Source organism: Notamacropus eugenii, chromosome X, assembly GCF_028372415.1.
Source record: "Notamacropus eugenii isolate mMacEug1 chromosome X, mMacEug1.pri_v2, whole genome shotgun sequence".
Classification (NCBI taxonomy): Eukaryota; Metazoa; Chordata; class Mammalia; order Diprotodontia; family Macropodidae; genus Notamacropus; species Notamacropus eugenii.
In genome coordinates, this window is record NC_092879.1 from 26,281,121 (window position 1) to 26,306,665 (window position 25,545).

The 25,545-nt window shown below is 46.8% G+C and overlaps 1 protein-coding gene across 1 annotated transcript in view; it reads right to left on the reverse strand.

Annotated features, from left to right (window-relative positions):
• Positions 1–1,713: 1,713 nt before the first annotated feature.
• LOC140516070 (V-set and immunoglobulin domain-containing protein 4-like) overlaps positions 1,714–25,545 on the reverse strand; it is a 47,011-nt gene continuing 23,179 nt past the window's right edge. Inside the window, exon 8 of the mRNA XM_072627001.1 lies at positions 1,714–3,132. Coding sequence (XP_072483102.1) covers positions 3,107–3,132 — 26 coding nt within the window. The 3' untranslated portion in view covers positions 1,714–3,106. The remainder of the gene's footprint in view (positions 3,133–25,545) is intronic.

A 25,545-nucleotide genomic window follows, 5' to 3' on the forward strand; every position in this document is an offset into this window, starting at 1 on the left:
GCCCTCCTGCCCCAGAAGACTAATGGCTCCTGGTTGGAGCCTCCATTTCCTCTGGTTATCTTGGCACATCTGGCACAGAGACCATCCAGCCCAACGCTTCCCAAAGCCTCCATTCAGCCCTGTAGGAGCTGTAGGTCACTGGTGTTTTTTCCATTATAAAACCTCGGAACCCACAGTCAACCCCACAAGTTGTTAGGAGCAGGGTGGGGAGGACAGAAGGGAAGCAAGCACCTCTGTCTCCTAGCCATCTGGTTCCTATTTTCCCCTCAACAGCATACCCAAAGCCAGCTCTGACAGGCAGTGGGCCCAAGGTCATGTGCAAGATCCTGGAGTTGAAGGTACTTCAGTGGACAGACAGTCCAAACCTTTCACTTTACAAAGAAGGAAACTGAGGCCTGAAGTGGTGATACTATTTGCCCAGAGTCATGCAACTAGTAAGTGACTGAGTTGCTATTTGAACCCAGGTCTTTCTGACTCCAAATTAAGTGGCTTAACCTCTTCAGTTAAGCACAGCCTACAGACCACATGAGGCCTACAACGCTTCTGGGTGGGCCTGACTGAACCCAGTTAAAATGTCATTGGGAAATATCTAACAGAATAAATAAAAAGGCAACAAAACAGAGACAATATGACATTGTAAAATTCAGTGAACTGTGGCCCTCAGGGGTCCTCAGGTATGGTTTGGCAGCCCTGCCTCAGTCTCCATCAGAGTTTGCCATCACAGCACTATGCCATACTCTCTCTATCTTGCCCCAGGTTGGAGGTGGCTAGAGTGGGCTCAGTTCCACGGAGGAGACGTTCCCTTCCACTCCAGGTCAGATGGACAGAGCCCCAAGGGCTGATGGCAGAAGGTGGGTGGGTGGGGGTGACCAACACCTTAGAACAGGACCCAGCTACTTCTGCAGTGTCTGAATTCTTCTGTCTGGCTCAGCTGTACCTCTAGGGGCCACTGGTAGTCAGCCTTCTGGCAGAGAGGAAGCAAGAAGCAGAAGCAAGAACACTAGGGGAGAAAGGAGAGAGGATGAAAATGATCATCCTAAGCCTCCCATTTCTATAGCCTGTTCAAGGTTACGCCCAGGTCCTCTTGGCTTGGGGCTGAGGGGGTTTCTAGTGGCATGGGGACAGTGACCCTTGGTTGTCTAAGGCTCTGCCAGTAGAAGGCACACATGACAGTTTCTATCAAGCTGTGAAGGTTCTGAGCCTGGTCTTGGTAGCAGCATCAACAGCCCCTGAGGCCTGTCCACTGAGGCCTGGTCTAGGAAAGCTCAGCCTTGGAGTCTCTGAGCAGGGAAGCCCAAGGAACAAGGAACAACGCAGACAGACCCTGGTGTTGTGTTTGGCGTCCTCCTATCCACCCCACCCCCTCTCTGGTGATGGCAGCCACGTATCAGGAAAGGAGACAGAAGGGGCTTAAAAGCACACATTATTTCAAGCATCTCTCAATATTAACTTGATTGTTGGTGTTCTGAATGTGAGACCTTTGTTCAATGCTCAATCAGTGACCGTACTGCTGGAGAACAGTCTCCAAGTCCCGTGAGATTCTAGCTCTGTAATTCTTTGATTTCCTGATTGTAATATACCCAACTATAAGCCTCAGCAATTAAATTCAACAAATATTTATTGATCCCCTACTGTGATACAATCTGATCTGTGCTTGAACGGAGAGCTACGTTTTTTACCATCACAGAACTGATTAAAATTCGTAGAGAATTCAAGCTCCTTTTCTGTTTCCCATTTGTTGATGTATACAAATCACTCTCCCAACAAGGTACCTTCTAGGCACACACCAAAATGATGCCAGCTTCCATAAGAGATGGAGACACAGAGAAAACCTTGTTTTATGATCCTTTAACTTTTAATATTAAGCAAGGAATCAATCAGAAAGGTGTAGACTTTTTCAGCTAAGAGTCTTAGTTTGGAGAGGGATTCTCTCTGGATGGTGAGGTCCTTGACATGTTTTATTTGTGATTGGCATCAAATTCAAGAATACTGCAGCATCTTCTAGACAAGTTCCGGAACCCCTCACGCATATGATCCAATTATACACACAGGAAAAGTCAGGTAGATGAAGACTGCTTATTGTCTAGATGATGACGTGCCTTTAAACAATTTATCATGCTCACCACCCAGTATATATTTTTATGCCTTAGACAGACAGTGCAAATAGACTGCAAGTTCAGTCTTGAATCAAACAGGAGAAGAAGATTGGGCTGAATCGCCTTTGTGGAAATCTAAAGTTCATTTAATTACGCTAAACTTCTTACAATGAAAGATTATCTTTTCTAATACAAATGTTCTGTCGGTACTGATACTCAGCTATGAGTCATGGAGCACGAAACCCAGTCTCCAAAGGATTTCAGTTTAGTATCACTCATAGAATTGTGCAGAGGTGCATGGTGGGTGGGAGTGAGCTGCCGCACGGAACAGATGAGTTATTTTGAAGGAGAAGTGAGATCAAATGTTAGGGGTGTAAGCTCAGTTTCATGAGGACAGTCTCAGGCAGGTAAAAGTGAGGACCTCTAAATCTTAGATTTCTCATAAGGCCCCCCAGGGAACAGGTGGGGATTGAGGCGAGAAACACAGGCTGTCTTGTGTATTTCCACCTCTTCTCAGTTCAAATACTTGCTGGGGAGAGCATTCCACCCTTGAGATTGGCCTGGGTCTTAGCACACCTGTTGTTGACTAGTTAGGGGCTATGAGCAGGCATGGTATTCACGTGCAAACTATGTGGCTGGGAAAGCTTAAGTAGGGACAGGAAAGCCTGAAGGCATTCCTTTTGCACTGAGGGGCCCTTAGAGGGCAGAGGGTCCCTCCCCTCTTCCACTCCCATCCTCTTGCTGTGTGATCCTTGCCCCTTGGGAGGAGGAGGATTCCTCTCTCCTGAGGAAGAATTCACCCTGCACCTGTAACTAAGATCCTGAATAAAGCGTAACCCTTGTTCAACTCTGGAAAGTCTCTTCTCTCAACATGTAAATCCAGCTGATCACCGAAGACTGGACGACAGGTAAGAAAGGCTTGGGTAGTCCATCGGCCTCTAGGCCGAACAGTTGCCGCCTCCAACAGGGACCAGCATGGAAATCCTGGGTGGTGGGACACCCAGAAGGGGCTATGAAAGACTGCAAGTCCCGAATCCTAGATTTGGAAGGAGAGAAAGAGTGAGTAGCTTCCCATACCCATGGGAAAAGGGCAGGGATGGGGAATCAATTGCCAGTAATAAAGGCAGGGGAACAGGAGGTCTGGGCTAAGACACTTTACAAGGAATGCAGGAATGCGGGGGTCACTATAGAGTTAAGCGACCTCCGAAAGTTTTGTAACAGGATCTGGAAGGTCTCTCCATGGCTTGAGCACACCAGAGTATCAAGAGAAGGATGGGGAGTGGTAGGAGAACAAATGACCGCTTACGAACAACAATGCCCCGGGGAGCTGGAGGATTTAGATTTCCTGATATTCGGTGTGATAAAGAGCCTGCTGAAAGGCCTGGAGAGACCAAGGCGGGATTGGAATGAGAATGGGAGTGGAGAGAGGGGAGGAGAGAGCCCTGGTGAGAAGAAAGTTAAGGAGTGTAAAGAAAAAATAGGTTCGGAGCTCCATTTAGCAGATGGGAAAGGTGATGCAGGAAAGCATATACGTTGTCTTCCCTCTGCGCCTCCTTATAGGACACTCCATTGCTCAGACAGTCCAGGGCCACAGTCTAGTTTGGAAAAGGGAATACGAAAGGCCATAGAGAATGGAGAAGACGTAGGGACATTCCCTGTGGTAGAAATAGCGGACCCCAATGTCCCCGGTGGGGTTTGGAGGAGCCACATACCCATAGAGTGGAAGAGAGTAGCGACTCTCAAAGAGGCTTGTACCAAGCACGGCCCCAATTCACCCTTTGTTATAGCCATGCTTGAGACTCTCAGTGGTCAGTTCATTCTGACCCCTAATGATTTGAAGAGCTTAGCCAGAGCCTGCCTTACCCCTGGGCAGAATGTGATTTGGGTGTCAGAATTTGCTCAGAAGGTGGAGCACTACCAGTGGGCTGGGGGCTCAGGCCCCCCAGGCTTATCAGCAATTAACAGGAATAGGGCAGTATGAGGGTACAGGATATCAATTACAGTGCTCTGCCGCCGATTACGTTTTGATTGCGGGAGTGGCTATTGCCGCCTGGAAAATTATAGCCTCTAAGAAAGAGAGAGAGCTTCCCATGACTAAGATTATGCAGGGAAGCACTGAGTCATTTGCTAACCTTGTGGCCAGGCTGCAGGAGGCAGTGGGTCCAGACATGGGAGAGGAGAGTCAAGGGACAGAGATAGTGTTAAAGACATTGCTGCGGCAGAATTGTAATCATGACTGCAAAAAGGCAATGCTGGGACTGCCAAAGAATGACACAGAGATGTGAAAGGGTAGGGAGCCAGGTGTACTTGGCACAGGTCCAAGGGAAGTATCTGGCTGCAGCCTTAAATAACATCTCCCTGGAGAGGAAATGTTTTTGCTGCGGAAAACCGGGACACCTTAAGAAAGAGTGTAGGAAAGAAATAAGTATGGGGAGGGGCAAGGACCCCTGCTTTTCTTGTGGAAAGCCAGGTCACCTGGCTAGACAACATAGGAATTCGGGAAACAGGGTGAGGGGCCCCTCAAGGGCCCCGAAAATGTACCCTTTGGCAGAGACTCGGGATGGCCCCTTGGAGGGAGAATACAGGAGATTATGGGACCAGAGGAAGGAACGCAACACCTTTACAGCTTAGATAAATGCCAGCTTGTGGCTCATCAGTTTACTATGATTCCCCTGAGAGACGCCATACAGGAGGAATCCCTGATATTGCAGAACCCCTCCCATGCACCCGTAATTATGTATACAGGAGTTTATCCTGCCAGCACCACAGCACTTCCATGCTCCAATGTGGTAGCCGAACCAGCTCATATAGACAATCAGCTTCCCATAGCTATTGCCCTTCCCTTAAAGCACTCAGTACATCAAAAAGAGAAGCCCCTAGAGTGGGTGTATCTAAGTAAAACAGGAAGCAGTTTACTAAACAAGTGGGAATTTCTAGGACGGTTAGCACTAGAGGCAGTAAAAAGAGCTATCCACATATACCAAAAACAGCCAATTCTTTATGCTACACTCACCACTAAGGATGTAGAAGAGTTAGCTCAGAATCATGTTTCTTGGGCCACTATACTCCAGTGGGCCCAGGTGAAACCAAATTCGACTTTTCTATTCAAAGAGTTGTTATAGTGGACCCCAGCACCAGAGAAAAGGTACTCACCAAACCCAGTAGGGGGGCCTAACATTTTTACAGATGCCACAAAACATCACAAGGCATCCATTTATAATTCAGCTACCCAACAGATATATATAGTTAACACACCCTACACCTCTACTCAACAGAACGAGTTGGAAGCTATAATCCAAGCTCTCCAAATATATAATGACTCTATTGTAGATTATCGGTCCAATATCTTTTCACAGTGTGAGTGGCTATTGACCTCCATTAATAACAGAACACACCCCTTTTATGTTTTACCTATGCACTCACATACTAATGGCACAGGACCAATTTTTGAAGGAAATCAAATAGCAGACAATTCACTATACCTCGTAGGGCACACTATGGAACCACAGGAAAGGGCCCAAAAGGCTCACGATAGGTTCCACCTAGCCACAGAAGCCCTTTGCAAATTCTATGGGATAACTCGTACAAGCCAGAAAAATTGTTAAGAGCTGTCTCCAATGTATCCCATTCCACCCATCTCTAGACCAGTGTGTCAATCCTCGTGGCTTGGCACCCAGCGAAATTTGGCAAATGGATGTTACCCATCTTAAGGGCCAGTGCATACATGTGACAGTTGACACATGGTCTGGATTCCTTATGGCGACCTTGCAGCTAGGTGAATCAAGTGCTAAAGTAATTCAACATCTTTGGCACTGTTTTTCTGTTTCAGGTTTACCCTTAGAAATAAAGACAGATAACGGTCCTGCCTACACTTCTCAAACCCTTGCACACTTCCTCCATGATCTAGGGATTCGACATGTTACAGGAATCCCCTACAATCCACAAGGCCAGGCCATAGCAGAAAGGGCCAACTTCACCATAAAGGCAATCCTTGCTAAACCAAAAAGGGGAAGAGGTCGCCTAACACAATCAGAGCTCGATACAGCTGTATATACACACAATTTTTTGCATATCTCAAAAAATTCGCATACTACTCCAGCTATGAGACATTTTGTGACTATTCCATGACAACCCTGCAAGGAAAATAATACTCAGGCTGGAAATAAGGACACATGGGCCATGGTAAAGGATATAGCCTCAGGGAAATGGCAAGGTCCATATAAGATACTAATATGGGGTCCAGGGTATGTTTGTATCTCCACAGGAAAAGGGGATGCGTGGATCCCCATCAGAAGGATCCACAGGTGGAAACTGGTGTCGGAGATGACGGAGACGCCGGAAGCGACGAGCCTGGAGACCCCAGAGAAGGACCATGCACCACCTGAGTCTGCTGCTGACAGCTTTGACCTTGCTGCCCAGAGAGGAAGCAGCACTCATCCCAACCACTGCCACACTGACATAACACCAGGTGCTCCTACCAAATCCATCATGGTCGGTTCTTGTTGAGCAGACTGATACATTGCCGCCCACTCCATCAAGGCATCTCCTTTCAGCAGCTGAAGGAGGACTTTGGCATCACGAAGCCAGGATGCACGGGGGTGACCAACTTTTCGCCTGAACTCCACAGGCTTCGCCGTGCGGTCCATTCTGCATGACTGAGGGGGTGGTGGAGTGTAAGGCGCCAGCACTGCGCTACCTCTCTTAGAATATGCTTTGGAATTAGTGATTGCACTTCCTCTTGTTGTAATCTGTGTAATTCAGCCATTTAGTTTCATCTTTGTTTTGTTGGATGCCTCTCTTTGTCAGTTGTTGTGCTAGCTGCAGATTTCTGTGTGAATGAAATTCTTGTTGTGGAGTACCCATATGTTAAAGGCCTCCCTAACCCACTTAGCCTCCAGATGCTATTCACTCCAGGGCCACGTGCGCTCTGCACAAAACAAAAAAGGGGAGATGTTAGGGGTGTAAGCTCAGTTTCATGAGGATAGTCTCGGGCAGGTAAAAGTGAGGACCTCTAAATCTTAGAGTTCTCATGAGGCCCCCCAGGGAACAGCTGGGGATTGAGGCGAGAAACACAGGCTATCTTGTGTGTTTCCACCTCTTCTCAGTTGGAAACTTGTTGGGGAGAGCATCCCACCCCTGAGATTGGCCTGTGGTCTGAGCACACCTGTTGTTCACTAGCTAAGGGCTGAGAGCAGGCACAGTATTCACATGCAAACTATGTGGCTGGGAGAGTTTAAGTAGGGACAGGAAAGCCTGAAGGCATTCCTTTTGCACTGAGGGGCCCTTAGAGGGCAGAGGGTCCCTCCCCTCTTCCACTCCCATCCTCTTGCTGTGTGATCCTTGCCCCTTGGGAGGAGGAGGATTCCTCTCTCCTGAGGAAGAATTCACTCTGCACCTGTAACTAAGATCCTGAATAAAGCGTAACCCTTGTTCAACTCTGGAAAGTCTCTTCTCTCAACATGTAAATCCAGCTGATCACCGAAGACCTGGAGGACAGGTAAGAAAGGCTTGGGTAGTCCATCGGCCTCTAGGCTGAACAATCAAGAGTGTCATGAAATAAATGTATGATTGAAAAGAAAGCAATCTATCTCTCTGGAGATGAAAGGGGACCTGAATGATTAACTAGTTCAATTCTTTCATTTCATAGATAAGAAAAGTGAGGCCCAGAAAAGTGAACAGTGACTTTCCCCAGATCACAGCAGACACTGATCCTTAGAGGTGATATTTGAACCCAGCTCCCCTGACTTTATTTTTTAAAATTTTTATTTATTTAGACTAATTTCCTGATAGAGATTTTTATTAATTATTCTGTAGCCCTACCTTCTCCACTGTGGGACATGAGATTTCAGATTAACTATGTAGAAGGCTATAGAGCTCACATCAAAGACATGAAAACCTAGATTCCCATTTTGCCTCAGACACATTCTGGCTGTGTGACCCTGTAAAAGTCACTTACTTCTCTATGTTCTAGGTGTATCTCTAAGATTTTGAGTTGCAGAGAACGTGCTGATCTGCATTGATAGAGGAAGTTCCTCCGACTTTAAAGGTGGTGATGCAAAAGATAACTGGTGTATGACATGTATGTTGCTGAGAAAAAGCAAGAGAATGAGCTCCCAACTCTGCACAAGAGGTGGACCCCCTTCCCCCCCACTGAATTATAAGAGGACAGACAGGGAGGGGTCTCACAGGACACCAGACAAGGTCGCGATTGGAGAGAATTAGATCATGTTCCCTATACACCTCCATGCGTTCTTAGAGCAAATAGGAGACCTTCCTCTCCCCATTTCCCTCAACAGTATGTTAGTTTTTCTTCTCTACTCCATCATTGCTTAGCTTTTATCAGACTTGTTTGTATACACACTTTGCATTTTCCCAGTTCCTTGTATGTCAAATCTATCTTTCTATTTTCAATTTACAGCACAGAGAACTTGCCTAAGTAGGTGTTTAATAAATGTTTCTCAGACTGACTAGAAGTTTGCTTATGTCTTTCTTATGTAAAGTTGATCTTGGGGTTGGGGGGAAGGTGGCAGGGAGCGGAGGGGGGCGAAGCGGGGGATGATGGGTAGTTACTTATGATTGACCATGCCAGAGTTCGACCAGGGACAAGGTACAGGTTTTCTCCTGCCAAGAAACTCATCTAATGGAGACGTATTTTGCTATTAGCCAAGTCCCATGTGTTCCAGTGTAGGCCCTGGGGAACAGTCATACACAGATGGTACTTACGTCCTCACCCCCCCTATGTTTTAGTCTTTATTAACTCATTTATGTAAATGATAAACAAACACTTCTGGAGTGCTTAAAGGTTTGCAAAATGTTTTCCTTTTCACAATAGTGGGGGCTCGAGGATGGTGAAGGAAAACAATCTTTAGAAACCATTGGGTTCAACCCGTCATTTCACGGAGATGGAAAATGAGACCTGGAGAAGACCAAGTGAATTGCCCCAGGATGCCCAGGTAATAATAATTTCCAGAGCCATCTTTCGGAGACAGATTTTCTGACTTCAAATTCAGTGTTCCTTCCACTCTACTATGCTGCTTCATTATTTAACCCCATTTTGCAGATCAGTAAACTGAGGCTCAGAAAATGAAGTGACCCACCTGCAAGTCAACTAGAGGAATGGAGCCTCATCTCTTCTTGCCTCCACTTCCTTTGTTACCTTGCAGTTCTAGACAAGGAACTCCTGGTTCTATTATCCATGAGCTCTGTGACCTCAGGCAAGTCACTTAACCTCATTTTCTCCATCTGTGACATGAGAAGGATGGACTAGAGGGTCAGCCCTGAATCTATACCCCCTAACTCGTTTCCCTGCTTCTCCAGTATCTCCCCAACCTCATTCCACCTCTCCCAATCAGGTCTGAATCTGTTACCTCAAGAATCTTCCTAATGCATTTCAGTCATGGCTCACCAAGGCCTTAAGGAACAGAGCGTAAATTCCTCAGCTGGGCATTCAAGGCATCCTATAACCTGAATCTGGCTGTGTGACCCTGGGCAAGTCACTTTACCTCAATCTGCCTCAGTTTCTTTATCTGTAAAATGCAGATATAATAGCACCTACTTCCTAGGTTTGCTGTGAAGATCAAATGAGATAATGTTTGTACAAAGCTTTGGAAGCCTTAAAGTACTATATGGATACTATTATTAATCCTATCTTTCTCATTTTATACTCATGCCTTTGCTTAACAATGCATTGGATTTGAAGAAATCAGCTTTGCCACTTGCCACCTTTATGACTTTGGACAAGTCATTTCCCTCTCTGAGTCTCAGTTTCCCCATATGTAAAATGAGGAGTTTAGACTAGATGGAGTCTGCTGTCCCTTTCATCCCTAGGTTGATGACCTTGTGATCCTCCCTCCCTTCCTTCAAGGCCTTATGCAAGCCACAAAGCCTTCTCCCTCCCTAGCTCTCTCCCCAGACCCTAGACAGTCCTTAAGACCCTATGCTCAGACCTCTTTGTGTTTATCTCATTCTTTCTCTTTTCATCATGATTTGGGCATGGGATCCACCCAGGTGCCAATGCAGCCATCAGTGTCTTTACATCAATTGTACAGATAGGTGTAAATACATGAAAATCTACAAGGCACTAACAGAGAATGTTTCCCCAGATAGAATGCCTGCATTTGAAGCCAGGGTCTGTTTCACATTTCATCATTGTATCTAGCACAGGGCCTGGCACATTGGGAGCTTGAAAAATACTTTTGAATGATTAACTGATTGGTTTCCTGTACCCCTCACCCTGCTTCCTTTATACTCCATGGAAGCAGGACGCATGTAACAGAACCATCTCGGTATCCTCTGGGCACAGTGTCTTGTGCCAGGGAGATGTTTAATGAATATTGATTAAATTGAACTACCAATGGCAACTGTTTACCCTAATGTTCTTAGTAAAAGAACGTTGTAAGCTTACATAGGACTCGCAACCTGATAATATGGTGAATGTAAATGTTACTGTTCCCATTTTGCTGATGAGATTTGTTTTTAGAAATGGCTTGGCTAAGTTCACACAGCTAGTAAGTCAACCTAGATCCACAGTTGGAAGGGACCACAGAGGTCATCCATTCAGTCCAATCCTCTCATTTTACAGAGGAGGAAACTGAGGCCCAGGGAAAGGAAGTGATTTGCCCGAAGTCACACAAATAGGCATAAATGTAGAACTAGAAAGGACTTCATTTAGTCTAGGCCCCTTGTTTTATAGAGGTGGAAACTGAGGCACCATGAAGTGAGTTTGCTCTGAGGAAAGGTCATTGAGTCCAACCTCCAGGTTTATAGAGGAAGAAACTGAGGCCCAGACAAGGGAAATGACTCATCCAAGGTCACACACATAGGAAAGGTCAGAGATGAAAGTTGAACCGAGGTCCACTGATTCCAGAGACTGTTCTACTGAACCATGCTGCTCCCACGGCAGAGCAAGAACTCAAATCCAGCTAGAGTGGGCAGCCCACTGCAATCAGGCTACAGGAAATTCTTCAAGCACAGAGTTGCATTGTCAGGAAACTCCATGTGAAGTTACATAGTATTTGTTAGTCGAGAGTTGGGTTGTGTGGACACTGGCTTGTTGCAAAGGGAAGTGGGCTGAAAGTGGCAATTGGCTCAGAGGGCCCTTGCTCAAAGTGACCTGGAGGATGGGGAGGGGCAGGGGCCATGAGAGCTGCAAAGTGCCAGCTCTAGAGGAATATGGAGAAGCCCCAGAACATGGTGGCCAATGGGCCAACAGGCCATGTTGACTGGCTTGGGCTGGGCATGGAAGGCCCAAGGATGGAACAGAACAGGCCAGTCCAGACAATAACAGAAGAGTTAGAACATAGAAAGTCAGAGCCAGAAGGGATCATGGATTGTCAAACCTCCAAGATGATCTTGTCCAACTGGATTTTGTCAGACTGGGTTCCTTTTCATGTGAGAAAGGACTCAGGAAGAATTTTCAATAGTAAGAAGATTTTCCTTTTAAAAATATCAAATATGGAATCATACCAGTACAAAATACTTGCCACATTTGGTGATTTTCCAGTATGAAAACAGGCTCAACTTCCCTTTTTTTGCTCTAAAAAATCCTTGGTGCCCCTATACCTTGAAGATACTCCATGCTTCTGACCTCCTCGAGCAGTATTTATTATGGCTCCTACAAAAAAATTCGAAGCCCCCCCTCAAGTTGTTCCGGGATCAACTGAGTTTGGGAAACATGGATCTAGGCTAGGAGAGGGGAACCTGTAGCTTCGAGGTCATGTGTAGGCCCTTTAGGTCCTCAAGTGCAGCCCTTTGACTGAATCCATACTTCATAGAACATATCCTTACATGTGGCCTTCTAGGTCCTCAAGTGCTGTCCTTTGATCAAATCCAGAGTTCACAGAACAAATCCTTTTATTTTGTTCTGTGAAGTTTAGATTTGGTCAAAGGGCTGCACTTGAGAATCTAGAGGGCCATATGTGGCCTCAAGGCCATAGATTCTGCACCCCTGATCTAGGCCAAACCCTTCATTTTAGAGAAGAGAAACAGAGTAGAAGTGATCCTGAAGTTCATAATGTTCTGGGTCTACGTGGAGAGACAATGTAGAAAGAGCAATGAATTTGACACCAGAAACAAATACCACCTCTGTTACTTATGTGACATGTGTGGGCTTAACTGCTTAACTACAGTTAACTACTTAGCAGCTCTGAGCCACTCTGAAATGGACTCCACCTCCAGATTGCATGCTTTTGCCCTGGCTGTGTCCCCCATGCCTGGAAAGCTTTCCCTCTTCATCTCTACCTCTTGGCTTCCCAGGCTTCCTTCAAGTCCCAGCTAAAATCCCACCTTCTACAGGAAGCTTTTCTCCATCCCCCTTAATTCTAGTGCCTTCCCTCTGGTGATTATTTCCTATATCTCCTCTTTGTACATGGTTCTTTGTGCATTGTCTTCCTCATCTGACTGCAAACTCCTCAAGAGCAGTGACTCTCATTGCCTTTCTTTGCAAGTGCAGAGTATTTGGCACGTAGTAGGCTCTTACTCAGTAGTGCTCCTTGATGGACCTATTCTGATGGTCCACATTGTAAGGCCCCTTCCAGCTTTCATATTCTGTGTTCTAAGACTCCAACAGAGGGACCTTACTCAAGATTATTACATGGATGCTGTCTGTCCAAGCCAGGGCTGAAGACACTAGGACCAGCTCACTTCTCAACATGCCTCACTGCCTTTCCCTATAGTCAGGGTTCTCTAAATCAATCCCATGATACCTTGGGGGAGATGGTTTTCAACAAAAAAAAGTGATTATGACCTCAAAGAACTGTGGCAGTCATTGAAATCACCATGAATTATGAAGGAATTTGCTAAGAATGTGCCTTCAGAAGAACACCTGAGTATGACAGGGAATGTATGATTAGGGAATGCCTAATCAGTTGACTAGTAATAAAATGAGTGAATTGAAATCTGCACTCTCTTTTCAAGTGAGTACAAGAGAAGACCAAGCTCAGAAAGCTGGGAAAAACCAGCTTTTGTCCACTGCTGGTTGTACCCATCCAAACGCCTAGCAGCTTCAAAGGTCATGAGGTGAGAATTCTTTGGTACCTCATCCAAGAGACCATTTTGGAATCAACTCACGATAGACCAACAGGCTTCAAGACATTAGAGTTAACAACACGTAACCCGGCAAATCTTCAAATGACAAGTCACACAAGCTTAATAAGTAAGCCGAGTCAGAAGGCTTCTAAACTCTGCCCACCTTTGGTCTCCTCTTTTAAGCAGAAACAAATAACGAGCCATCCCAGGGCCTCAGGACTTCCAAAGCAAGACAAACATCCCAAGGCCACTGGCACAAAGGAAAAAGATCATGCAATATCAAACTGCCAATTTCCACTCTGGGGATTGTTTGACCTCTAGATGGTTACTTCATCTGGGAGCCACAGTTTCCTCATCTGTGCACAAAGATTAGAGGTTTGTCCTCCAACTCTCTATAGCTGAAAAGCCCTTAGGAGGTGCCTGAGACATTTGGAGATTCAGTGACTTACCCAAGGTCATACAACTGGCAAGTGTCCAAGGCAAAATTGGAATCCAGAGCTTTCTGTCTAATCCATTGTGCTTCTCTCATCTATAAAAGGGGTGTAATAAGCTTTAAAGAGTGGTTAGAAGATTGATCTTGTACCTGGGTTCGAGTCTGGCCACCAACACATCGTGGCGGTGTGACTCTTGGCAGCTTTCTAAGACTATCAGCAGTGGGGCATTTGCTAGTCTCTGATAGTAGAGGGAGCTTTCTCGCAGGGAGCTCCCTATAACAACAAAATTATAGGATCAGATACCCAACCCTGCCCCTATGTGTTTTCATTCTATATTGTACAGATTGTCTTGTGAGAAAAGCACTTTGTAAACTTTATAATGCTCAAGAAATGGGAATTATTCGCATGTCTTTCTCTGTTATTAGATTCTAAGGTCTCCAAAGGAAATATTTGTGTGTGATCTTGCCTTGTATCCCTGATGTCTAGCCGAGGGCTTTACCCATAGACAGGCCTTAACAGATAGCTGTCAGATTGAAAAACATATTTTGTCAGCATTCAAATTCCCTAGAAATGTGAGTTATTAGCATTGCTGTTGACTTGTGACAACCTTGTCTCCACAAAGCCTCTGCTAAAACTAAATACAACAGTTTATCTGGAAAGGGAGGGGAGGGATGGGAAGGAAGGTTGAAGGGGAGAGAGAAGGAATGGAGGGGTGGTATTTGGACCTTCCCATTGGGAAGGTAGATGCCTAGTCAAAAAAAAAAAAACAACTCCCAGAAGCCTCCAGGGTTTAGTCAGAAGGTATAGTGAAACAGGAACCTATTCTGGCCCAACTTGGGGAGAATAGCCAAGATGGAGAGGGAACTGGAAAGCTGGCCAGCCATGTGAGAATCAGGTGAAAGAATGGGGGAGATTTAGTCTGGGGTAAAGAAGACTTCATATCTTCAGATATCTGTAGGGTAGCCAAAGGGATTCACCTTGTTCTACTTGGCACTAGAGGGTGGGTAGAGCTCAGTTTAATTTAAAGGGGAATTTGCTCATAGTTTGAGCCAGGGGTGGGGAACCTGTGACCTTGAGGCCACATGTGGCCCTCTAGGTCCTCAAGTGCAGCCCTTTGACAGAATCCAAACTTCACAGAACAAAGCCCCTTAAGGAAAGGATTGGTTCTGCCAAACTTGGACTCAGGCGTGTGAAGACAAAAAAGGAAACGGTTGCTACTCTGGAGAACCTTACATTGTAATGGCGGTACCCTGGACAGAAAGAAAGGGGAAGTTAGCAAAAGTCGTGGCTTGGGGAGGGGAGAAAGAGATCTCTTTTATTTATCTTGAGTTTAAGATGCCTATGGGTCACCCAAATGTCCAAGAGACAGTGGGTGATGTGGAACCTGAGCTCAAGAGACAACCCAGGGCTGAGTGGATGGATCTGGGAGTCTTCTGAAGAAAGCTAAGAATTCAGCTCATGAGAGAATGGATCCAGGCCATCGTGAGCCAATGTGGAGAGGGAAGAGGCCTTTCCAGGACAGATCCTTGGTGTATCCTCACAGTGAAGGAGCTGCACATGGATGACAGAGACTGAGAAGGAGAGGTCAGACGTAGAGGAGGAGAATGGGGAGAGAACAATGTCACAAAAACCCAGAGAAGGAGAAGGAGGAGATGGTCAGCAGTGTCAAAGGATGAGAAATGAGGATAAATCCACTGGATTGAACAATTAAGAGATCATTGATGACCTCAGAGACAGTGGTTTTTGTCCAATGGTGGCCAGAGGTCAGAGAGCAAAGGATGCAGGGTGAGAAGGAAGAAGGCTGAAGTAGTGAGTCCATTTAGTAGGCTGTTTCTAGGACTTTGGTGTGAAAAGGGAGGGAAGTAGGATAGTGGTTTGAGGAGGTGATGGGGTCCAATAAAGGTTTTTAAGGACTGGAGTGTGTCTGTAGGTCACAGAGAATGACATAGTGGGGGAAGAGACTGGAGAATTCGAAAAGGGGGAAGGGGAATGAGGCAAGGTGAGCTGCTGGAGTAGGTGGGAGGTAGTAGACTGAGGAGGGAGAGACTAAAGTACTGAGAGGAGGGAAGGGGGGCAGAGGGAGAGGGGTTTGAGGCCTGAGCCTAAGGGAGGCCCCCTGCTGACATCTTCATCTGCTTCTGACCCTTCTTGGTACCACAGACCCCTTGGATGGTCAGAAAGTCTACTGGATCCTCCCAATCAACATCTGAAATGCTTAAAATCAAACCTAGAGGATTACAAAGGAAACCAATTCGATGAAAGGATTTTCAGAGAAACAAGCTTGTGGATCCCAAGGTCAGAATTCCTTAAGGCTCGAGGTAGGCAGGTGGTGAAGTTGGTAGAGTCAGGAAAACCAAAGTTTAAATTCCATCTCGGGCACTTTGTGACCCTGGTTAAGTCACTTAGCCTCAGCTTTTACAGAGAACTGTAAAATGGACACTTGTAAAACGGAACCAACTTCACAGGGTTGTTGTGAGTTTCAGTTGATATTTTATATATGTATGTATATGTGTATATGTTATTTATCTATGTGTGCATAGAGGGCTGCCACATTCATGTGTTTGTATATATGTACACATATACACTCATGTGTATATACAAAGGGCTATCTCATATTATACGTATATACATATATATGTAGCCCTTTGCATGCACACACACGTGTGAGGTGACCTTCTGTATACATACACAACATATATATTCACACCCACATATATGTATATATAGATACTTCCTAGCTGTGCAACGCTGGGTATGTCACTTAACCCTGTTTGCCTCAGTTTCCCCATCTATAACATGAGCTGGTGAAGGAAATGGAAAACCACTACAGCGTCTCTGCCAAGAAAACCCCAATAGCAGTGTCTTCTGTACACACACACATACACACACACATATATGCACATATGCATAGTACACTAATACAGGGTGTCTTGAAGGTCTTTTAGTGAAGTTTTAAGCTTTAATCTCCTTAAACTGCCCCTAAGACTTTTGGTGACTCCTCCACTGGTGGCCCCTCCATTGGGGGTCCCTCCACTGGGGCCTCTCTCTGAGCCTGATAGCTTTAGACGTTTGTTAGCTCTTCTTTTGAGGGCAGGACAAGACAAAGTCCCTGTCCCTGTCCCTGTCCCATCCCTGTCCTCATCCTTGTCCCTGCCTCTGCACCATCATAGGCTGGCCTGGCTCAGGGGTGAAAGTTAAAAGGAAGGTTATGAAGGCCTAGAAAGTCCCTTAGGCTGCAGGGGAAACTGGGAAATCCACAGTTGGAAGGCAGCAAGGCCAAGGACTTGTCTTCTAGAGATCCATTGTTCAATGTCACTTACAAGTGGTGATCTGGCTTCTGCTTGGGGACCTCCAGTGGGGCAGAGAAGGTCTCCCTTGGCTTTGGGGATATTGCCCGTGGCTGAGAAGTGTCTCCTGCCCATCCACCAGGACAGCAGCCTCATCTACCTTTTGGTTCCTCACTCTACTGCCCTAGCCTCTCAGGTGACAGCATCAACCCTGGCCTGGCAGTCCTAGAAGAGGAATGCGTGGCAGGACTTGGGGCTCAAGGCTCAGAGACTAGATTAGCTCATGATAACGGCTGGAACCAGAGCTATAAATGACCTCAGGGGCCCTCTAGTTTTGCAGAGGAGGAAAGAGAGCCCAGGGAGGGGAAGGGACTAGTCCAAGGTCACCGAGATCATAAACACCAGAACTAGATATTTGACTCCAGGTCTCCTAACTCCAAAGCTAAGTCTTTCTGCCCTGTTATACTGTCTCTCATGATGTGAGTGCAGCTTGACAGAGAATCTTTCAGGGCTCCTCAAGAATCAGAAGGGAAGTCCTGACCAGTGTGGGCCACTGGACTTGAAGCCTTGGACCATAGGCCAGGGGGAGGGGAAGGGGAAGAGGGAGGCCAAAAGCCAGAGTCCACAGCAAGTTCTGGAGCAGGCGGGAAGAGGGTTGGGGAAGGAAGCGGGGGAAGGGGGAGTTTTCCAGCCAGGGGGTTTTGTCACGACCCATCCAGATTTCCATTGGCCAACCTCAGCCTTATCTTCCTGCTTTGGGCTTCCTCTTGCAGGAACCCAGGGACCCTTCAAAATCCCTAGCCTTCCTGCCTGCAGTCTCAGTGCCTAGCTCTCCCTGGTCCCTGGAACTTCTCCTGGCAAGCTCCAGCTCCTACTGCTCCCATCTCTCAGTACTTCAGGTACAGTATTTGGCTGGATCTCCTAGACTGGGGAAAAGAAGGGTAATGGAATGGGATGTGATTCCACTTCCACACTGGGGCAGAAGAGGGTAATGGGGTGAGTTGTGAGTCCACTTCCAGACAGGGCAGAGGAAGATGATGGGGGACTGCAAAGAGGGAATCTCTCCCTAGAGAAGGTCCTTTGGAGTCATAGGACCATAGGCTCTTAGCTGGTAGGGACCTTGGAGGCCAGCAAGTCCAATCTCTCAATTTTATACAGAGGAAGAAACTGCGGCCCCAGGGGGAAGAAAAAACTTGGCCAAGATCACACATAGGATCACAGTATTGGAGCTGGAAGGGACCTCAGAGGCAATCTGCTCCAACCCCTTTATTTTATAGTGGGGGAAAGTGAGGCCCAGGGAAACGAAGTTACTTGGTCAAGATTGCAGTCATTAAGCAGCACAATTGCCTTGATTCAGACGACTCCACCCGAGCTGAGAGTAGGTGGGGTACCTTGCCCTCATCCTTTGCCTTTGATCCTACCTCGGGTTCTCTGGAAGGGGGTATATAGGAGAGAAGACATTACTCCTCTCTATCTTGGAGTCCCTGAGGGCCAGGGAAGGGGGCAATGCTTCCAACTCAACCTGACTCATTGGACTCTGTTTGGAGCTGTTCCCTTGGGGGAGTACAGGATAAAAATGGCAAACCAAGTCCTCTGGCCTGGACTGCTCCTACATACAGTGGTAGCTGTCAGGAGACTGGAACCAAACCATGTCCCTATCAGCCCATCAAGGCCCCCCAGACTCTGGTGCTAGAGACAAGGCAGTCTGATGAAGAGTGAATCTGGGACCAGTGCTGGACTTGGGATCAGACAAGTTGAGGTTGGGTTAACTATCTGTGTGACCTTAGTAAGTCACGTGCCTCACTTTCTTCCCCTATATGATGAAGGTTTTTAGATCAGAGGATCATAGATTTTGAGTTAAAAGGGACCTCACAGGGCATTGAACCCAACCCCCTCATTTTACAGATGGCAAAACTGAGACCCAGAGGGGTTGATGGTATTATCTCCAAGGTCTCTTCTATCTTGAAATCTTCCAAACATCCCTGGAGATCACAACTTTGTTTCTACAAGAGCCTTGTGGAAATACTGATATTCTATGTGGGAGGGAAAAGATATGAAATAATCAACTACCAAAGCCTTCTGGGGAATTAGGCTCTGAGACTAGATAACAGAGTGGGGGTGGGGCTGAGGGGACGTTTCGAAAGGCAGAGGTAGTGTGGGAGACATGTCAGGAGCACAGGACCTGAGAGGGGAGGGAGTGAAAGAATGGGGGGAAGCTAGAGAGAAGGGGCTCTGAGTACCTAGGTTGGGTCAAAAAGTGGTCTGGGAGCCCAGAAACATGTGCACTGGGGGGTTGGGGAAAGGAGGCCTTGATAACCCACATCACCTAGACGCACAGAGTCGAGGGACCATTTCAGGGTCACTTTGGCCTCGAGGGATTTCCCAAGTTTCTGAACAGTGTCTGGAGTAGGGGTGAGGATAGGATACTTTCCAGGATTTGTTGTTAACCAGGCTGTGACTTCAGTTTCCACCTCTGAGAACTTCTCAGGGATTTCTTTCAATGGACCCTGAGGCTCCTCACCCCTTCATTGGTTTTCGAAACTGGGGGGGGGTCTTCTTCTTATCTCCCTAATTTTCTACCCCACCTCAGAATCCCCCACCTTGCCATAGGCTGCCTCCAGTGGTGGCCTTGTGGCCCTCCCAGCAATCTCTCCATTCTCTAGGTGTCCAAAGAGTTTCAGGCAGCCACCCCTCTACACAGAGGGTCATCCCTGACCCCCCAGAGGTGACTTTTCTGTCTGCTTTCCACCCCCAATCAAAGATGGCTTAGACTGCTCCTGGGACCCATCCTCTCATGACCTGGTCTTGCTTCCCAAGGAAGTCACCACCCAAACTGTAAAACTCTGGCCAAGCATTTGCCCCTCTTTTGGCCTCAACATTCTCTTAAGAACAATTGGAAGGGATGAGATGAGAAGATCTTGAAAGCCTGTCCCAGCCTGGACATTCCAGACTGTAAGTGATATGAACATGAATTTTAGAAGCAATGAAAGCTCTTCAGTGGTCAATTTGTCCATCCCCCTGCAGTGGGCTGAGCAATTGGCAGTGTGTAGATGTAGGAGTGGGGTGAGCAAGAATTACTCCTGACCTTCAGGGTGGGGCAGAACAAGAAGGGAGGCTTCCAGGTCCTTTCCTAAGGACTTACATTTCAGGTGACCTCAGCATTGGCCTCAGTTTCTCCTACTGTTCCCCCTTCTTTACCTAACCTTCCATGGGCCTGGACAGATGTGTTAATGGGTGGAGGATAGAGGAGAGGAAGGGATCCATTCTAGTTCCCCTTTCCCCCACCCCCATCATACCCTGCTTAGCAATCTCTGGAGAAGAAACTATCTCCTTCAGTTACCACAGGATGTCTTGGTGCTCTTTCTCCATTCCTCTCTGTCATCCTCTCCCTCCTCCCTTCTCTGACTTCGAGGTTTCCCCTTCCTTCCTTGCAGGGTAGTTGTAAAGATCCAGCCAGATCACCGCGGAGACAGTGCCATGGGATGGCATCACCTTCGACCCAATTGTTTTATAGTAGGGGAAACTGAGAGGAAGTGAATTGTCCAAGACCACTTCCAAGATGATATTCTATCCCCCATCTCCAGACTCACAGACAATGGGAAAGTGCCTTCCCCTCTTGTGCCTTGATTTCCCCAACTATGAAATGAAGAGGTCGGGCCACATGAACTAGCTCTAAGATCACTTCCAGTTCCCAGGTTGGAAAGACTCCCCAGGCTCTTGAGAGTACAGGTGGGGTGGAGGTGGTGGGGAGCTGAAGGAGCAGAGGCATTTTCTTTTTGGGGGAGGGGTAAGGGTGGAGGGTAATTGGGGCTTAGAAGGCTGCTATCTCAGAAGGTGTGGGCATAACCACACAATCCTCTTTCCACTGTACAGAGAGGCCCACTGAGGCTCAGAGCTGAGGATTCAAGGTCCAAGACCCAAGAAAGTTGTTGCCTCCTCTTCTGCAGTGGAAGGTTATACTTAGGCCAGAACACACTCACTTTCTCTTATTCTCCCTCTTGTTCTCTCGCTCCTGTTCTCTCTCTCTCTCTCTCTCTCTCTCTCTCTCTCTCTCTCTCTCTCTCTCTCTCTCTCTCTCTCTCTCTCTCCCTCTCTCCCTCTCTCTCTCTCTCTCTCTCTCTCTCTCTCTCTCTCTCTCTCTCTCTCTGTCTGTCTGTCTGTCTGTCTCTGTCTCTCCCCATGTCCTCACCCCTAGGTTCAAAATCTGGTTCTACCACCTGTGTGTCAGTTTTCCTCACTGGGCCTCAGTTTCCTCATCTGTAAAATGAGAGAGTTGGATTAGGTGGCCTCTGAAGTCCCTTAGAGTTCTAGATCTAGGCATGTGTGATCTCATGTGTGACCTTAGATAAGTCCCTTCCCCTGTCTGGGCCTCAGTCTCCTCCTCTGTAAAATGAGGGAGTTAGACTACATTGCTTCTGAGGTCCATTTCACTCTGCGATCTTCTGCTCTCTCTCTGTCTCCTCCTCTCCATCTCGTTCTCTTTTTGTTCCTTTCTCTGTCTCTGTTTCTGTGTGTGCCTGAGCCTATCTCGGTTTTCCTGTGTCTGTTTGTCCGTCTCTGTCTGCGTGACTGTCTGTCAGTCCGTGTCTCTTTCTCCCCCAGGGCTGCTCCTCGCTTCCAGCTCCCCAGCCTCTCCTGTGACCGAAGGCCTGCAGTGCCACACTCCGTGTATTTGACAAGCTGAGTCAGACACTCCGTGTGGTAGAGTGTCAGTTTGTCAAATACCCCAAGTGAGACTTTTGCCTAGCAACTCTGGACTGGGGCAAAGTGGCTGACCGATGGACTGTCCTTGCCAGCTTTGGATTTCCAGGCCTAGAGCTCCGGAGAGCGGATGCCAAGTGGATCAAGGGGCCAGCTGTGGGTGGTGCATTCAGCTTGGCCCAGGGTGTTGGGGAAGTGGTTGCAGAGAATTCCTCAGATACTGTAAGAGCAAGGAGAGTCAGGAAAGCTAAGCTTGAGTCCCAGTTCTGCGATTTCCTAGCTGCATGATCTTGGGTAAGTCCCTTCTCCCCTCAGTTGAAGCATTTATTGAATAGGTCCTGATGAGGAATCAATGAGACAATTTATATGAAGTGCTTTGTAAATTGTAGAGCACAACACATGAATTCACTATTAATAATCCCAAGGCTTCTGAGGCCTTCTCTCATTCCAGGAGTAGCCACTCTCCAAAGGAGCTGGAGCTCTCTTTGAACACTGCTCCCTCTTTGGACACTGCTCAGGTCACAGAGCTTTGTGGGAACCAGGAACAGACTACCCAGAGGCGGGAAGAGGGAGGGCCCAAGCCCCAGGCACATTATCTCATGACTTGGCTTTGTGGGGCTAAACCCTTTGTAAGGATTGTCCAATCCAATGAGTCCCCCCCAGAGATAGATTTGGAATTAGAAAACCCAAATCCCCTCTTTGGCTCTTGATCTGCATTATCTTGCTAGAGTCATTTCTTCTCCTTTTTTTTTTTGTGAAAGGGGCAGGGGATTAAGTGATTTACCCAAGGTCACACAGCTAGTAAGTGTCAAGTGTCTGAAGCCAGATTTGAACTCAGGTCCTCCTGATTCCAGGGCCAATGCCCTATTCACTGCATCACCTAGCTGTCCCTAGAGTCATTCTTCTTAAGATCCAACTTCTTCAGTTGTCAAATAGAGACAATAATCCCTGCCTTACCTACTTGTCAAGGCAAGATTAAAATATGTAATTGAGAAAGTGTTACACAAGTGGGAGGTCACATGACTGCTGTTCTTATCATTCCTGCTCATTGGCTGTTAGAATGGGAGCTCCTTGAGAGCAGAGACTGTTTTGCTTTTGTTTCTGTCCCTGAAATATAGTAGGTACTTAATAAAGGTTTGTCTACGGATTGCCTCATGAATATATCCTTACGATCCCAGGGAGCTGTGGGTATTGTGCATGGGCACAGATACTCCTCTTCTTGAATTCCTTGTTGCTGTTGAAGGCACTGTCATCTAAGTTCACAACCACAGTGTCATTCTACACTTTTGACTCACCCTCACCCTCCATATCCATTTATTTGCCAAGGCTTGTCCACTCACTTGGGTCCTACCCATTATCCCTTACTTGGGTTCTACCCATCATCCCTCATGTGGACTCTATTCATTATCCCTCACTCAATCCCTACTCATCATCCCTCACTTGAGCCCTACCCATCATCCCTCACTTGGGTCCTACTCATCATCCCTCACTTGGTCCTACCCATCATGCCTCACTTGGTCCTACTTGTCATCCCTCACTTGGTCCTACCCGTCATCCCTCACTTGGTCCTACCCATCATCCCTCACTTGAGCCCTACCCATCATGTCTCACTTGGGTCCTACTTGTCATCCCTCACTTCGTCCTACCCATCATCCCTCACTTGGTCCTACCCATCATCCCTTACTTGGGCCCTACCCATCATCCCTCATGTGGACTCTGCTCATTATCACTCATGTGCATCTACCCATCATCCCTCACTTGAACCCTACCCATTATCCCTCACTTGGGTCCTACTCATCATCCCTCATGTACATCTACCCATCATCCCTCACTTGAGCCCTACCCATCATCCCTCACTTGGGCCCTACCCATCATCCCTCATGTGGACTCTACTCATTATCCCTCACTCAATCCCTACCCATCATCCCTTACTTGAGCCCTACCCATCATCCCTCACTTGGGCCCTACCCATCATCCCTCATGTGGACTCTAGCCATCATCCCTCACTCAAGCCCTACCCATCATCCCTCACTTTGGTCCTACCCATTATCCCTCACTTGGGCCCTACCCATCATCCCTCATGTGGACTCTACCCATAATCTCCCACTCAAACCCTACCCATCATCCCTTATGAGCCCTACCCATCATCCCTCACTCAAACCCTACCCATCATCCCTCACTTGGGGCACCCTTCACAGTCACTCCTCATCCCCTTTCACCTGGAATATCTCCACAGTTTCCTGATTGGTCTTGCTATCTTAAGTCTTTCTCTGGATCCAACCTGTCCTTCACATGGCTGCCAAAGTGATTTTTCCAAAGCCTGGGACTCATCATGTTGCTCTTTTGGTCAATAAACCTCAGTGACTCTCTATTGACTCTAAGATCCAGTGCAAACTCCTCTGTTTGACATTTAAAGTCCTTCACAGTCTGGCTCTCATCTACCTCTCCAGGATCATTAGACATCACTCTCCTCCCCACACTCCAAGAGGTCCAGCCAAATTGGTCTCATTGCTACTCTTTCCATATTGCATTCCATCTCTCATCTCCCATCACCATGCCAAAGCATGGCATCCAAGGCAAGACACAGCCCTCTCTCTTCCTTCCCTCTACCTCTTAGGATTTCAAATTTCCTTCAAAACTTAGCTCAAGTGCCACCTTCTACCTGAACTGAATTCTGATCACTCCAGCTTCTATCTCCTACCTCGAAAATCATCCCATATTTATTTCAATATATCTTGTATATTCTTATGGTTCATATCTATCTTGTACATACAAACTGTGCAACCTTGGATAAGTTATTTAAACCTCTCCATGTCTTAAGCAACTAAGACTACAAGTTGCAGAAAGGGTGCCATTCTGTGTTATAGGTTGCCTTCCAGCTCTGACATTCTCTACTCTAAGGTCCCTCCCAGAGTCCAGCTCTGATCTCCTGTGACCTAAGTTCCCAACTAGCTCTGACATGATGTATTCCAAGTCTCCTTTCATCTCTGACATTCTACATTCTAAGATTTGTTCATGTCTGACCCTCTTGGTTTAAGGTTTTTCATGGCTTTGACACTGTGTATTCTTTTGAGACTGCCTTGTGTTACATGGCTCATATTCATAAATCAACATCAGCAGAACATTGATATTAAAAAAGATGAACCTTGGGTTTCTAGGAGAAGTTCAGAAACTATAATTTCCCAAAGGCAAGTCAGTCTAGTCTCCTTCTCTTATTTAATTCAGGATCCAACTCATGGTCCATCTGCAGTGTCTGTCCAAGATATAAAAGTATATACTTGTTGGTGAGTGTGATAAGCTTTCCATTAAAAGGTATGTTATCACCTTGACAATAGGTAGTCTTCATCTACCTGGCTGTTCCTGTGTGTATAATTAGGCCATATGCTTGAGGATTTCTGGAGCTAGTATAGAATACTTTGCAATGAGCCCCTCAAGGTTGCCACCATCCCTAGGGAAGCCCTTTCCTCCTTGGACTCCACGCTGGATCTCCTCTGTGACCATGGAGAGCAGCCTTGCTGAGTGCATCCTTCCCTGTTTTATTCCTTGCTTGATATTGAGGATCAGAGGGTCATTAAACAATATTATCTCTGTCTCCATCTCTTAAGCAACTTTGGCTAATCTTGATGTGTGTCTGGGTCATGTCTTGTTGGAAGAGTGCCTTGAAGACAAGGTTTTGCTTTATCAAATTAATGACTTGGATACAAGTGTAAACCCAGTGACAGCTTCTTTCTAACATCTTTCATTCTGTGGAATATTGCTTGTCAAAGCCTGCTTGGTCATCAGCCACAATGCCCCCCACCAGTATCCAGGTTATTCTCTTGAACTATGGGATGGGCACATCGTTGTATTGGCCAATGGTTGTTGATGTTCCCTTGGTCAGCTTAGATTAAAATGTTCTTTATTTTTTCGAACTTTTAATGATACCTTATCTGCAAATCACTTTCATTTCCAAATATATCTCTGCTCCCTAGAGGACCCAGAAAGCTACTCCTTGTAACAAAG